A 16811-nucleotide genomic window follows, 5' to 3' on the forward strand; every position below is an offset into this window, starting at 1 on the left:
ATATATTAAAATTAAAAAAAAGTTATTCTAAAATTTAATAATATTTCATAATAAACTGTTTGACTATATTTTGTCAATGCAGCCCTTTAAAAAAAAAAAAATCCCACAGACCCCAAACTTTTGTAATGGTAGTGTACACATTTAAAACAGATAATATTGATGACTATTCCTGTAAAACACAGATTTATGTCCTATAAAATGTTTTCTAGAAAGAGAATGTCCCTGAATACCACCTCCAGAATGAGTAAAAAAGTAGCCACATAGATGTGATGTAACTAAACCCTATAGACTATTTGCCCGTTGATATGTCTTGCCCTGTTTCAATAGAAACTGCATCAATCAAGAAAACTGAAAGTAAACATACTGTATTGTGTATGACTACTGATGAACTGTTGCATAATCTTTAAAGGCACTTTTATACTTGTGTGTATTTGACCCATAAAGCAAATAATTGGTACCACCAGCCAAAAATGACACCTTGAGATTTGGAAAATGAAGGGGGGAAAAAAATTTATCCAGCAAGAAACAAAAAATGCATGTAGAATGTAAAGGCAGGTTTCATATTAAAATCTCATGAGTGGAAGTAAAAGTTGAATGAGAGCTGATAAAAGAAATATAAATCATCTGTGAACAACATGCACATTTTACATAACTCTCTAATGGATGAGTTAGGAGATAGGCTGTATGAGGAAAAGCTTAGCAAGCTCAATGGTATCTGCAAAAACTGCTACATCCACAAGAAACATCATGGGTTACCACCGAGATTGTATACAGGCCACCGCCGTGTTTATGAAACTGTGGTCAACTTTCATGTGGATGTAGAGTTGTAGATCACACAAGAACAAAACAGTATAAACTGTAGATCAGGCCCATGTTGCATTAAACTTTAATGTCTAATTCAGTCTAATATTCATAATCAATGAAAGCACAAAACCATCTTCGCATAAAACAATGAGGAAATCAAAGTGTTGTGTTTGACTGCTAAAATAAAAAATAACTTAAACAATGATTTTGTACACTCCTTCAGCAAACAAAATCATGGTAACTGCTAATAATCAATAGTCATTAAACTGCTGAATGGACATAATTAAAACAACCCATTAGATATATTGAAATAATAAACCACCCACTGCAAGTGACTTCATAAAATGAGTAATTATCTATGTCAGCCAGTAAGTTTGTCTGGAAGTTTATGTGGAAGAGAGCAATCATGCAATGCAATACTTTCCAAATTATAACACCTTTTAAGGGTCATCATTACAAGAATTCCCAGGTTTATTCCATTTCTTTTCACTTCTTGGATAGATGCCAAAAATGGCACAGATGTGATTTAAATCACGTCACAAATGTGATTAAAATCTGTAGATTACGATTGCAAGTCTAGTTTTCAAAGGAAGATGATTTGTGAGATTAAATTTCTTCATGAAATTCCCTCAGTCCTTACAGTTGTTTTCACCAATTAAAGAGATCAGCTAAAATGTTTCTAAATCCACAATTCAGTTAAGAAGCACTGCTGGACAAAGACGACATAACATATCTTACTCTGTTTCTTCTGTTTACTTTGAATGCACAACAAATTCATTGTGCATTCAACCGAGTACAGAAGGCCTGATTTTTCAACCCACACAGAGCTTAAAGGTGATGTGTGTAATTTTATCAAATGTAAAAATACATTTTTTGTCCCAACTTGAAGTCGAAATAAAACAGAAATTGCGTTTGACTTTTCTCCCCATATATGACATATCTAAGTGCATCTCGAATGAGAGGGGGACAAAAGTGGGGCGGGACTGGATTTTGTCAATGTGGAATTGATTGGATTGTTGAAATTTGCTAATTGCTGTGATCTCATGCGAGTGACAGGTTTCTTTAGGGGAGGGATGATTTTGATTAAAGACTAGTAAATTGTGTTTGAGGCAGGTCTACAGGTTTTTGTCCATTGTTCCATTTGGTGACACTAGTGGTGCAGAAATTAGACACTTCACCTTTTGTTCCATATATATCTTATTTTGTGGCAGAGATACATTTTTTTAATGTAGTGCTTTAATGTAAAATGGTTGTTAACAGTAAAATGTTGAGCTGACATCACGATTAATAGTCATGATGAAGGTCCAAGCAAATAAACCAGGTAAATCTATTGACCAACTAAGTATCAAGAAAGTTATCACTCGCATTCACGAAATTAGAAAGAGAGAGTGAGTACATTGTCAAATTTGATAGAAAAGAACCGTTTATTCTCAGATTCCACATGAACTGAGGCAAGCGGCAATAATCCAGCACATGTTCACTGGTTCTCCAACTGAAGGTGAGAGTTTTGGCTGCAGATCTCAATTGGTACAAACTAAGAATGTTTTTTTAAAAATATAGGCACATCGACAGAGTTTGGTGAAAATGACTAATTAGCATAGTTGAGGATTGCTTGTCACAGCTCATCGTGGATTGAGGTTTTGACTGCAGGGTGAGAGGAAGATGTCATACCTGTTCATCGTGGAGAGCTTGTGTCCGTTTGGCTTTACTTTGCCGATAGTACTCCATGATCATCATGGCAGCATAGATTTTTCCCACTGTCAGGTCTGTCGCTGCTGAGAAATGGACAAGTTACCCTGTACGATTAGACAAGGTGAGATGGACCCTGAGCAAGGTGGATGGGAGTGAGGACGGGACATGCACACGACAAACGCAGATGCACAAACTCACATGCACAAACAAAGAGTGTCAAATCGACACACACACAGAGCCAATGGTCTTTTCACAAGCAGACTGATTAAAATGGCTAAACTGGGCTTTTTATGCACTTAATTTTTATGATCAGTATTTTAAATACTCTTACTGTTTCTACTGTTTTAAGTGTCAAAGTATTGCAAGAACTGACACCAAACTACAGCATAACATCCTAGATACAGTAAACAAGGTAAAACGGTCTCCCAATAAATGGTCTTTACAACTTTATGGAACCGAGTCGACAAGGAGAAGTTACTAAGAGTAACTTCAGACTAGGTTTACATGCCATGCTTAGTGGTGTTTAAAGCCATGGTCACCACCTCTGAATAGGATCTGCATAGAACAATGAAGATAAAATTAGCATCAAACAAAATCGTTCTAAATTATTACATGCTGGCTGCAAACTCATCTGAAACTTACTTTTATATTACTAGTATTATGATTTGGCCAAAAGCTTTATTGTGTGACAGCAATGCCACCTCAGTATTTCATGCTTTTCAGGAGCATCTAGCAAGCATTAGGCTACCTAATTTTAAGAGAGTTTCATAAGATAGTAAGCATTTAGCATGTCTTACCGGCAAGCTTGCACATACATCTTATTGGTTGCATATTAGTGGTGCAATACATTTTTTTTAATAGTATTTTATGTACATCTTGTCAGGAATCTCATAACCCCTGTAGTGAAAAGACATCTATAGAGGGTTGATCTATAGTAAGGCACCCCCTGATCTCAGGCATAGTGAGCTAGAACGTACAAGTAAGGCTATCACTGTTTTTTTGAAGTACTTGAATATACAGTACACTCAATATGTTTTGTGTTAAGTTGCAGTTTCTCTACATAGCGGAAGATAAACATGCTAAAGTTTTTTTTGTACTGCTCTAAAGTATATTTAGTGTTTCACGTGTAAAAGGTACAAGGTGGACCAACAACAAAATACTGGTGACGACCACAACAATATACATTCCCAGATAACCAAAACTAAATGAGTGCAAAAGAATTTGTATCGCTCATAAGTTAACTTCTGTAGAGAAATAGTACAGACACTGTATAAAGGACAAAACTTTCTAGTCAGTGTTTGCGCACGTTATCACATGGAGTACACTTTAAAAGGCTATGAGTTTGGCTGTTCGCAAAAAAAAAGTATGTTTATGCAAATATTGCCTTGGTTCATTGCATCTATTTATATGTTTGCGCCGTTGTCCGATTTGCGTACTACATATTTTCTGCGATTCATTCTGTGAACAGTCTGCCATCTAAAATGATGTGGTCTATATCTATAAGGTCCTAAAATGAATCTAAACTAAGGGTGCAGGCCTGGACCATCAGGGGGTGCAGAGCAGTGAGTGGGCTGACTGAGAGAAGCTGTCCTCAGGTGGTAAAAGAGAAACGCTGTGGACACACCAACCTCCTGGGTAACTTACACTTGTGTGGCGTCACCAGAAGGTCCAGAGTCTTCTGAGAGAGATTAGGCCATATCGCCATCATCTCCTTCCTTAGTTCAGCATCCATCTGGTGTTTATCTACACCTCCTATTTACACAGCAACAGGTACACAACACAACACGTACAAACACATATGCAAACAAATTTCCACAATTTTTGATATGGTTTGAACAATTTGTATCCAATCTTATGTAAAAGTACTGTGCAAAAAATCTTACAAATTATATTTTATGAGTCAATGGGGTTCCTAAATTCTCTTACAAGGCCTCTTTTTGGGATTTTTTTTCACAAGAAATTTTTAAGGTTTAAATTAAATTTGAATCTCAGACTTTTGAACCCCACTGTAATTAAACCGCTATAGGCAAAAATATTAACCATTCATTAACCAGACAGATTTAGGCACAAACAGAGGAAAAGTCTACAACTACTTAACATAGGAAAGATATAAAGAGGAATGAATGAGGGAAGAAAGAAGAAAGGGGTGGCAAACCTTCCCCACCCTTGGCGATCTTGATGTCCAGAGCAGTTCGGATTAAGGCCATAAGGGTAGAATTAAAGTGCACTGTGTTGTCATCTGCAACCGGCAGATCCATCCGCAACAGTCTCTGTGGAGAGCCAGTCAGGGGCAGTTAAAAGAACAGGACCACTGAAATGTGTGTGTTTTGTACCTCCGGGTAGGGTGTGCTTTTTGTGTGCGAGAGGTAATGGGAGGAGACAGGAGGAGGGATTTTCAGGGCTAGCTCTGTGACCTTTGACACTCAGTTTATAATTAATTTAGAGCCGTCTTAGTGTGGTAATCATGACAAAAGAGGACAATTTTATTACAAAGTATTATTCTGTGGTCTAGATCAGTGGTGCTCAACTGGTTGACCAGGACCCTAAATTGGGCCACAGACACTTAAAACATAATACAAATAAAACTTTTTATCAGCTTTTAAAAGTGAGGAGGTAATAATTATCCTATCTTTTGTTGTTGACATCAAAGTTTGTTTAATCCAACTGTATTTTATTTTTCTGCAAATTTATTTGTAATTTGGTGGAATTCTATTTCTATATTGCCAACATTGACAGATTGTGTGACAGGACCTCACTGTCAAAAATCATGAACATAAGGTAAGGTGTCACTAAGGTAAAACAAATCATACTAAATCAATGTGTCAACACTGATGTTTGATTTTAAGGACATGTTTTGTTCGTTTTATAGCTGAGTTTGATGTAAAATCTGGGTCCTGAAGTAAGACCAGTCAAAAACCTTTGATCTAGATGTCAATGAAACTGGGGCTGCATATGCTACAAATCGAATTTGTATCTGTGCAATGGTATATCTTGTTTTCATATCAGCATCTGAGCTGTCAGTCAAAGAGATTTTTCGGGAGGAGGTTCACATATTAAACTCACACCAGAGGATGAAGTAATAAATGAAAACAGCATTACGTAAATGTCAGTGTTTTAATGTATATTTCATCCCCTACTGGTCTGGGGAAAGATTATACTCAAACACATAAAGTCATAATTGCATTGCACAGGGTTAAATGTTACCTCAATCCTTCCGATACCATGACACCCTATGCTATGCAATCACCCATTTTACCCAATGTCTCCCCGTCCCACTCCATCCCAGAAGAAACACTCACCCTCCACCCCCACCACCCTCTTTCCCAGCATGCATCATGCAGTCACATGCATCACAGGACAAGCAACAGAGCAGCCAACACTGAAAGCATCATCTAGTTGGTTCATTTCAGCTCATTCATTTAGGTTTACTAGTGGTTGCTGTCATTGAGACTCAATTATAGATGGGCTACTGGATAAAACAATAGCTTGATCCAGATTCTCTGGTCTCTCAATGCAAAAACGATGGGTGCAGGCTATTGGTTTAGGTTAGAGCAGCATTCTCCAGTAAAAAAAAGAAAAAAAAAGAAAAGGAAAAAAGAGGGATTGGCTTTGTGAGTTGTTGTTGTGAAAAGGATGAGCTAAGAGTGAGGATTCAGCTACCTGCTGCGTCAAGGTAATACTTTAATGCTACAGATGATAAAGAGAAAAGCAGAGTGCTGCCAGAGAGGAGTGCCGGAGCAGGAAGTTGGTTTGGGACTGACAGCTTTTACAGGAGGAGTTTGGATGGTGGATATGGTAGTGATGAAATAGACAGGACAGAGACAGTGACAGTGACACCAAATTTAAAGAGAGCTCGAAAACTACATGAAAATCCAAGGGCGAAAGAGAATGAAGTGTAAGATAAAGCTACAGGAAACATGAGAAAAGAAAGCTCTACCACAGGCTGGTCACATTCTCTACAGGCGATTCTCTATTATGGGCCCTAATGTTTGACACAGAGAAAGAGGGTGAATGCAATGTTTTTGGTCACTGTTCCTCATTCCACTGAGATTAGGCGGCGACAGAGATCTCATTAGACAGGAAGTGACCTGTCTGATTGAATACACAGAGATTGTTGGTCTGCCACCACAAGTCTATGTTGGTGGAGATCATTGAACACTCTGTGGAACATAATATTTTACCCGACAACGAAATGGGGGTTCAAAAGGGGCAGAGAAAAAGGAAGGGTGGGCAGAGCAAAAGTAAGAGAAAGGAGATCCCAGTCTTGTTGAGGGCTCACTTAGGGCGCAAATCTCCTTTCCTGCACTTTTTAGCTGTCGTTCACTGACCAAGGGTGAAATGTCAGTGTACGTTTGCGGACAGACAGAGAAAGAGAAGAAGAAAGAGAGAAAAAGCTCACAGAGTATCTTGTGGGAGGGGCCAATGGCCTGGGAGGCGGGGCATGCAGATGATTGGCAGAATGTAAAGAGGAGGGGCTGGAAACAGATTAGAACTGCATTGACAGAAGAAAGAGCAGTGGGAAAAGGATTTGTTTTCTGCAAAAGAGTTACATTGTATGAAAATGACTTAGACCATCATAGTGCCTTAACACTACCCAAGGATTACATGTGCGTGGTTGTGCATATGTGAGTGTTTGCTTATCTGTGTGTAATCGAAAAGAGAGACAGAGAGCTGGTCCCAAGAGGAAAGGGTCCCTAAGAGAGCGGCATCCACAGAGCTGAGGGACTCGGAGGACTAAAGCCCTTCAGGCCTTCCAACCACTGCTGCACACGCACATTTGGGTGTGTATTTGAGCATGTGTGTGTGTGCATGATGATGTGAAAATACAGTATGTATGTGTATGTGTTTAGCTGCGGCCCAATTCGTGTACTTATGCACTATTCTATGCCATTTTGTACATTAAATAGTGTGAGTGGTGTGTTCACACTGAAAATCCCAACTAGAAAAAGTGCACTTCAAATAACCAACTGTCGCAGCTTTCCTTAAGTACTGGAGGGGCTATCAGACTATGATGCTAAATGACAAAATAACCATATAAAATTAATACACTAGACGGAAGAGTACATAGTGTATGTGCATAAGTGTATTCTGCATCATTTGGGACACAGCTTTTGTGTGTTCACTTATTGATCACTGCTGTACATTAAAGCATATGCATTTAGCTTTAATGTATCAATAATGATGTACACTGTAAAAACCTTTACATTTCATTCTTTAAATCTTTAAAACCTGCATGAGAGTGCGCTAGTGTATGTCTTTATACGGTGCAAAAGTGCTGAGAAGGTTTATCCGTTCCCACTTCCCTGTGGATCGGCCCGTCTGAGCCTAACACCCTCGAACCCGGCCCTGCCACCAGAATCACAATAGCGGCCTCCGTCAGACAACGAAGGAGGAAAAGAAGGAGAGAAAATAAAAAGAGAAAACACCAACAGTACAGACACAGCGCTGGCCACTCGGAGGCCCTCTACCTTGTAGGCAACCCGTGCAGGGCACTTCTTCCCCAGGCCTAATGGAGGAGACATGTGCCTGAGCATCTCATACATATCCCTGTAACTGATTCTGCCACTGGGCAACCGAAACAAAACAAAAAAACAAAGGAAATGTGCATGGGGAGAGAGAGAAAGAGAAGAAGAAAAGGAGTAAATCAAAAAAGAAGGGATCAGGAAGGAGACGGGAAAGTGGGAAGGGAGGAGAACAGAACAGAACAAAAAGAAGGTTATTGGCCTGGGCGAAAGGAGCGGTTTGGTAAACTAGGCTGCCGTACTACTGATGATCGGTTTATTTGTAGGGAAGGGGAAGGGGGAGGTGGGAGGGGGGTGCTCAACATTTTGAGTGTTAAAACGGCGTTCTATGCAATGGGGCAAGTTGCATAGAAGAGCAGGGGGGCTTCAGAACAGGCATAAAGTCCCGCTGCTGTCAGGGCATCGTAGTGAAGATTTATGTCAATGCAGTTTCTGTCCCCCTCCAACCAGAACAATGCACGCTACCATATCAGCTAGGCCTAGCCGTGCCTCAACAGCAAGCAAAACAAAAATCAAAGATGGCTGATTAGTTTCTTTTTTGTTTGTTTATCTTTCACTTTAGTGTTTTTCTCGTTTGCTTGTTTCATACACACTAGTGCACTTCATGCTCCTGTAAGTGTCGGCATTGTCCTGCACATTCTCATTGTCATATCAAGTAGAATGCACGTAGAAATGGTGAGAGTACAAAAACATTGTTGAAAAGAAAAAGAAGAGGAGGTAAGCGACATTCATTGCATTCTGGATGCTAGCAGGTAATATTAGTTTTTAAGTGGAAGTCAAACCTTGCAGGCCACCCTATGAGGACATTTCTTGCCTAAGCCCAGAGGGGGGTCGATAACTCGTAATAAACTGTACATATCCTTATAATGAATGCGCCCGCTGTAAGAAGAATACAGGGAAGTTAGAGAACACAACTCAGAACAGAGACATTGGCAGGAAGAATAGCACAAGAACAGAAAAAGAAGCACAGAATCACACAAACATTTTCTTATTTGCTCATCACCTGTTTGTGCCTAAAGTTTGTGCTTTAAGTCTTTTCGCACACGGTTCCTCACCCGTCTCTACTTCATTTCTTTTTTTTTCACTTTTTCATTCCTTTCAGTTTTCAGTTTGTTCTATGTTTTTCTTTTGTTACTATCTTCCTCATTTTTCATTTCCTTTCCTTTCGTCCTCCCCTTTTCCTTGCCCTCTATTTTTCATCCTCCCCTTTTCATTCCCCTCTATTTTTCATCCTCCTTTCCTTTCACCTTTTGTTTTCATTCCTTCCTTTCTCTTTTCTCCTTCATTTATTCCTTTCTCTTCTCCCTCCTTTTCCTTCCTCCCTATTTCCATTCCTTTCTCTTTTCCTTTCCTCCTCCTTTTTTCTTCTTAATTGTTCCCTTTCTTGTTACTTTCCTTCTTTCACCCATTTCACTCTTTCTTCCTCTTTCCATTCTTTCTACTTCCTTCTATTATCTTCGCCATCATTTATTTGTTTCACTTCCTTTCTTTCTCTTTCCATTTCTTTCTTCTTTCAACTTTTTTCTTTCTCTTTCCATTCCTTCCTTCTTTCCACTTTTCCTTTCTTTCTCTTTTTATTCCTTCCTCCTACTTCCTTCCCTCTTTCAATTCATTCCTTCCTTCCACTCCTTCCTTCCTTTTCCTTAGCGTTTCTTCCTTTTACTTCCTTTTATTTAGCCTTCATTCCTTCCTTTTTTCTTTGCCTTCTTTCCTTCCTTCCTGATCTACTTCCTATCTCTTCTCTTTCTTTAATTCTTCCTTTCTTACTTGTCAGATTGATCCTGCAGTTCAGGATAAGAATCACTGGAAGACTCACTCTCCTCAATCTTTTGAGTATAATTTCCCCAACAAGGCTTTAATCCTGTTTGTATGTTAAGATTCAGACCATCCTTTTCTTCTCTGAATATCTGATTAACGCTCAGTTGCCCGTCTACATTATTGTCTAACACACAACATTAGGGTGATAGGCACTGGAATGCAGATACCGGGAAACTTAGCGTGTTCAGTAGAAGGGATGGGGGCTGGCACAGTAAGTTTGGCTTGCAGTATGCAGTATTCCAGAGTGGGAGGACTGGGACTCACAGAAGGGCACGTAGGAGGGTTTGGGGGGGGATTGATGGATTTTAACAGAGCTGAGAAGCTCAAATCCATGATCCCTTTCTCTCAGCTGGTGCTGTGGTATTCTCCCCTCTGTTTGGTCCAAGGTAGGATACAATGAAGCCAGGCTCTGTACATTAAAGACTGTGCCAGAAGCCACGGCTCTATACCAATGTCAAAAACGAAGCGTTCCAGTCGAACACATACAAGAGGGCCAATGTGTTCTGCATTATATAGGACAGAGGCTTTATTCACATGCATGACAATGTATAGTTAGACACATTTAAATCAGACTGGGCTTTCACACAAGATCTAAAACTGTTTCTTAAAATAGCCTCTTAAAGGGTAACTAAACCCTAAACCAACTTTTTTTAGTTAATGATCTGTAAGAATGGGGCTTTATTAGTACTGTTTATTGATTCAAGTAACTTTTTTGACATTTGTGTATAAAGTGTTTTAATTCTACAATATGGTGTAAAAACGTCTGAGTGCTGCCCTCTTCAGGTTGAACGGTGGCTACTGCAGTTTAATTTTCCTATTGGATGTTAGGGGTGGTTCGTGATGTAAGGGGTTGTTGGTGAGGCAGGCAAGTTCCATACAGACAGATGCATCTCAGGTGCGCGCCCCCCTCCGCTGGGCTCTGCCCACTTTTCCAGCATTTTTCAAATATTGCCAGTGGGTGGAGTCAGGCTCTGACCAGGGGTTTAGTTACCCTTTAAAAATGGTCTGTCCAGACATTCAGGGGCCAAAGAATTTCAAAAAGTTGTAGAAAGAGTATGTCAAGTCTGCATTTTAAACAGCATGTATTTTAAAAGACCGTATGGTCTTTCACAAGGATTATCTATTAATTATCAAGAAACCTGTTATTGACAAACTAATGTTAGTTGTATATCTACAGTATGTAAAACTACCAAGAGTGCATTGATGAGTTTAGTTTGATACATTTATAAAATAACTTCAATAATTTATAACTTCACTTCAAGTTAACAAGTAATTAGTACTTTCTTAGAATTAGTATGCTATTTACAAAATATACAAGAGTTGTATATAATATTGTGTTCATGTATGTAAGTGCACATTGGCTCACCAAGCAGCTGGATCATACTCTGCCCAGATCCTCACATACTCGTCCAGATGATGGGGTCCCAGGATAGAGGAGTCACGTGTCAGGTACTCAAAATTATCCATGATCACAGCCACGAAAAGATTGAGCATCTACACACATGTAAATCAAAGGTCTGATGAGTTGAGTTGTAAATTACACACCAAATGTACAAAGGACTATTTTTTTCTGTTTTTAAGCAATAATAATACAATACAGTCATGGGAGTCACTCACATTGTAAATAAAGGGGAATGAATAGGTTTTTTTATAGATATAAAACTAGCCCTCACTACAGTAATTATGCTGCCTCTCAGTTTGAGAAGTCAATGGATTAGCAGTGTAATAGCAAATATTTGTTTAAATTAACCCATATTCATATTTTGTGTGCATTTAGTTTTGTTTATTTTACTGGAACAGATGGACAAACACACTAGAGAAGTATGTCACATGTCTAAGTCACTGTTCACCACTGTCACTGTTCACCACTGATGACAAACATAGTGACCACTCAGCAAAACATCAAAATTATAAATTCCAGTTTCAGATTACATCTCACTATAATAAAATATTAACTAAAGAATGAAAACTGCTGCTCAATAATTGGAGATCCTTCCCTCTTTTACAAGCTATTAGCAGGGACAAAATCTGACATTGCAACCAGCTGTGGTGACATGTTCCACAGTATAGTATGCCTATGAGTACAATGGTAGTTATGACAACAACAGTGCTTTCATTCTCACCAGAAAGGAACAGAGAAAGATGAAGGAGACAAAGTAGAGGTAGGCAAACTCGCTCCCACATTCTGCTTCCGTGTTACCAGAGAACACATCACATTTCTTCTTTCCTAGACATGACAACATGATGTCATGCCATGCCTCCCCTGTAGCACTCCTACAAATGCACAGTTGAACTACGGTTAGAAAGTGTATGTAACACACGCACACAAAATTTAACAGAGCCAGTCTGTAATGCATACACAAACCTGAAGAGCAGCATTAGGGCCTGGAAAAAAGTCCTGAAGTTGTTGTGCTGGTTAATGGCACCCTCACTTTCCTCCTCAATACTAATGTTCCCAAACAGCTGTTAAATACAAACACAACTCTCATTGCCCACTGCCTTCAAATATAGCCATTTACTTATTCTCAGTGTGTACTGTGCAGCCTCCCACACACTCTCTCACATACTCACCTGCATGCCAATGATGGCGTAGATGAAGAACAGCATAGCGATGAGTAGGCACACATACGGCAGAGCCTAAACACAGCATATCATTTTAAATTAATCAACATTTAAATGCGTGTGTTACCGGTTACTGGAAGTTTGAGGAGAAATGTGCACTATATTGTTAATATTTTGTCTACAAGAGAGGCATGCATTGTTTATCTTTACACAATTTGTTACATTTTCGTCTTTCGATAATCAAAACATACTACCATTTTAGTTGACAAAAATATGCTTTAGTTATTCATTCTCTGTGATTTATTGCGTAAGTCTCATTGTCAATATGCTCGCTTGGCATTAACATCCTGACTAAAGCGTAACAAATCTCAAGTTTACTTAAGTGCATTCACACCATTTTGTTCAGATTGAAATTAATCATCCAGTTTATGTTGTGTGATTAATCCTATGTACAATGATCTGATTAGGTGAGTTAATTTACACACTTTCCATGTTCCAACAGCGCAAGCAGGGCAATTAATGACTATAATTGGATTATTTGAAACGAATTAAACAAAACCAACCTATGTTAACCAACATTTTCTCCATTCATTTCATTGATGAGATTAACACTGTGTGTATGCTGACCTACAAAGTCTCAGAAAACAGTGGTTGCATACTTCTTTGTATGTGTATAATTTTACCTTGAAAGACTGGACGAAGGTCCAGAGCAGGATGCGTATGGTCTCACCCTGCCTGAGCAACTTAATGAGACGAGCAGCTCTGAAGAGCCTTAGAAAACTCAGATTTATGAAGTTGTTCTACACAGAGAGAAAGGAAGCAGCAGACAGATGTAGAGAAAGAGGAGGAGATAGATATAGGCAGGCAGAGAGAAAAGAAATTATGTCAGTCTGAAATATTTGATTACAAATTGTAAACAAATTTAAAAAAAAAAAAGGAAGGAAGGAGCAAAATCAAACAAGGAGAAACCAGAAAACAAATATCAAACTGGCAAGACTGAACAGGCTCATCATATCCAATGGATAAAAACGGGAAAGACAGAAGAGGGAGGAGGCAGCAACTCAAACAAAAATATATAATAATAATAATAATAATATTAAAACAAAATATTGTAAGAGTCTAATCATCCTCATTAGGGAAGGGAGTGCACAGACCCTAACTTCTTGCTTCAGTCAACCAAATGCACTGATCTGTAGATTCACGTGGAATCATGCCAACCACATTAATAGCTTACAATGACCAACAGAGGGCACTAGCAAAGAGAAGGGACACACATGCTGGGTTAAAAGGACACATTTCAGTCAAATGTGGTAATTTTTTTTTACTTTTTGTCATTTTTGGCACATGAAATCATCAGGAATTGAGGGGAAGAAATGACTGTTTTATGTCTTTTAAGCAGCAAAGAAATACAGGGAAACAAATATAGAGCATGAGCTCAAGGTGGATTTAACTCCATCTCTACCTTCATAACTGACATATTTAGATGCCTTCAGTATATTTACATCTGTGTGTGTTATGTATTTGGGTGTCTATATGACTGTATGAAGATGCAGTGTCAGAAACATAATAATTACTAGCGTTCCCTATCAACAAAAAAGTTGAGCGCAACATGCATTCAGGAAACCTGCAGAGAAACACCAAATGTTTACCAAACTGGGCTACGGATCAATTACACCTCAGCTGAGAGGGGTTTTGTCATATCATCAGACAAGCAGGGGTGAAAGGTCATCATGACTCGAGCACATGCATCATTATCATCATCACCATCAGCCACAGGGAAGACAGATGCATTAGTTACTCAAAAAAAAAAAAATTACAAACCATCTACATGTAGATGTTGCAGAAGCATGGTTTATAGCAGTATTTTTGGAGGTTGATTAAACAACCATTGTGATTGGTCAGGTCAGGTCATGGATATACACATGAGTTTCATAGTGCATTTTGATTGGATGGAGTCATCAGAGGGCAAAGCCGCCATAAAGAAGAGTTTAAAGAAAGCATGTAAGAAAAGATAAAACAAGAAATGAATTATATTTATGCATATCTTACAACAAACTTTTTGATCCAGCTAAAGGTTGATTATAACCAAAACCATCTAATTTTTAAAATGATGATGCACATTTTATATGCTTTCAATGCAGCTTGAATTGCGGTTAAGAGTTTATCAGAACATATATTATTTGTTAGTTGAATTACTGGAGATCTGACTTCCTTCAGACTTTAATTGCAATTTTAACGAATCACACCAGGTCCAGATGGTTCACTGAAGGCTACTGGAAGGTGTGCTTGAGCAGTGATGTAAAATCTCCAGGTAAATCTCCAGATACATGACTGGGCCTTAGACTAAGGAAGCACTGTGCAATTAATATCATGACAAGTTATTTCACATCACATTTCTGTTAAAAGACCCCATGAATTTAAAACAAAAGCCCATGTGTGTTTGCATTGAGGTAATCAATATGCTTGTGTAATCCTAAAAGATAGAAAAAAAATGTAAATAAAATTAAATATTCACATTTCTTTAATGGGAAAGAAATTCTTGATGAACATCTGAAATGTATGTCCAATAAAATGCTCTCTAGAATGCCAAATGTCCCCCTAATGTAACCTGCCATTGTTGTGCAATAGCAAGTAGTAAATCATGGTTTTGTCAGACTGTGAAATAAACTAAAGCCTACTGGCTATTAAAAAAATTAAACAATAAATCATACAATTACTAACTAAATTAACAACTCTTTTTTATTACATAGGCCCTGTCCCAAATGGCACACTTCATATGCACTTTCGGTCTTGTGAACTTACAATGGCAGCCATTAGTGCGTGTCCGTTAAGTCCCATTTGTCATTTTAGGTGTCAGAAGGCTGCTTTGCGGCCGATATGCGCAACCGATGCACACTTTTGCAGAGTCCACACTGATGCGAGCTCCGCAGCAGACTTCTTCCGACAGTCAAAGAGGAATTACGTTACGAAAGTGCGGACTCGTAGGAAGACCGCAAGTGTTTAGGGTGCTTTTTCGGACAGGGCCATATGATAGGCAACAGACTTTAGTTACATTACAGCCATGAACTATGATTTGCTTGTCGCATTTGGGGGTGGGACATTCTCAGTTTAGATAGCATTTGATAGGACAAAAATTTGTGTAATGCAGGATGAGTCATTAATATCTTTGGTCTGTTTTCCTAGAAAAGAAAGACAGTACATTTTGAATATGTAGATTTGTATGTATATGTGAAGGTTAATTTGGCTAAATTTAGGTGCAAACTAGCATATAAATAACCTCACAGTTAACAGAAAACTCAAAACTTAGATTTCGTGAGGTCTTTAAAGTGTCTTTACAATAGTTAACTGCTAGGTATTGATGGTCGAAACCAAGAAAAAAACCCACAAACTTATGTTGCACTCATTTTTAGAGATGGCCATCATCATTTGCTGGATCATAAATATATGTTAATAGTTGATAGTTTATTGTTAACTATAGTTTTTTTTATTTTTTTTACTGATAGGTCAGTTTGATTTGACTCGGGGATAAATGACGAATCTGGAAAAGTCACCGATGAGCACTGCTGGCTCACTGATCTGCCTCACACACCAACTGGGACGATTATATAAGACTTTTAGGAGTTCCTTACACCTCAGTGAGCAAGAGAAGATCCTGCTGAGAGTCTCTCAATCACATACGGAAATACACACCAACGTACAGACACGATACAAAAACAAACACACATACACACGCACAGATGGCAGCCCTTCTGCTACACACTTACCCCTAGCTCTGTGACTAAAATATCAGTGATGCTGCCAAGTACAGTCACACAGTCGAAGATGTTCCAGGCATCTTTGAAGTAGTTCTGTGGTAAAAAGACACAGATGCGTTTGTCAGTTGGGCTAAAAGAGGATTACATTTGGCACACACACACAAACACTCAGTGACCCGCAGACAGAAAAGGGAGCAAATTATTTATTTGAACTCTCTGGTGCTAATAAAACAGCTCCCTTCCCAATTTCTGCCCTTATTCCTTCACTGTGTTTTCCTCTCCCTCACACAGAGTACAAAAAAGGGTGGATGCCTAGAAGACTAGTGGCCCAGATGCTGAACATAACAGCCTTTTTGTGAGCTGCCAAGTGAGTGCCTGCAGGAAAACACTGCATTAGAGCCATTCAGTACACCAGCTGCATGTTAACAGAGGCACAAGTGCAAAGATCGTGTGTAACTCTTTCCATCCAAACATGCGTCATACCGGTCATCTTCATTTCGCTCTAAAAATCTTTCTTTTTCCATTTTCCACTCCTAATCACTTCAATGTGCCCTCCAGCTCTTTATCTTCATGAGTGTCTCTTACTTGCATGACTTTTTGCTGACTACAACCATTTCCTTTGTGTCTTGTACTTCCATGTCCCAAACCTTGTCCCATC

The 16811-nt window shown here is 38.8% G+C and overlaps 1 protein-coding gene across 6 annotated transcripts in view; it reads right to left on the minus strand.

The window, feature by feature from the left end:
• The window catches only part of cacna1aa (calcium channel, voltage-dependent, P/Q type, alpha 1A subunit, a), a 117848-nt gene that overhangs the window by 16469 nt on the left and 84568 nt on the right, over positions 1 to 16811 (minus strand). For 3 of the 6 annotated variants that reach the window (XM_077212930.1, XM_077212928.1, XM_077212929.1), the window contains 10 exons: positions 16163 to 16246; positions 13082 to 13198; positions 12408 to 12473; positions 12202 to 12299; positions 11960 to 12110; positions 11203 to 11330; positions 8801 to 8897; positions 4652 to 4766; positions 4141 to 4248; positions 2476 to 2576 (listed from right to left, as the gene is read on the minus strand). In XM_077212930.1, coding sequence (XP_077069045.1) covers positions 2476 to 2576; positions 4141 to 4248; positions 4652 to 4766; positions 8801 to 8897; positions 11203 to 11330; positions 11960 to 12110; positions 12202 to 12299; positions 12408 to 12473; positions 13082 to 13198; positions 16163 to 16246 — 1065 coding nt within the window. Of the gene's footprint in view, positions 1 to 2475; positions 2580 to 4140; positions 4249 to 4651; positions 4767 to 7964; positions 8062 to 8800; positions 8898 to 11202; positions 11331 to 11959; positions 12111 to 12201; positions 12300 to 12407; positions 12474 to 13081; positions 13199 to 16162; positions 16247 to 16811 lie in introns of all 6 variants that reach the window. The other 3 variants (XM_077212925.1, XM_077212927.1, XM_077212926.1) reach the window with 2 other exon arrangements.

Source organism: Siphateles boraxobius, unplaced genomic scaffold (genome assembly GCF_051911475.1).
Source record: "Siphateles boraxobius isolate OS27281-9 unplaced genomic scaffold, OSU_SipBor_1 66, whole genome shotgun sequence".
In the NCBI taxonomy this organism is placed as follows: Eukaryota; Metazoa; Chordata; class Actinopteri; order Cypriniformes; family Leuciscidae; genus Siphateles; species Siphateles boraxobius.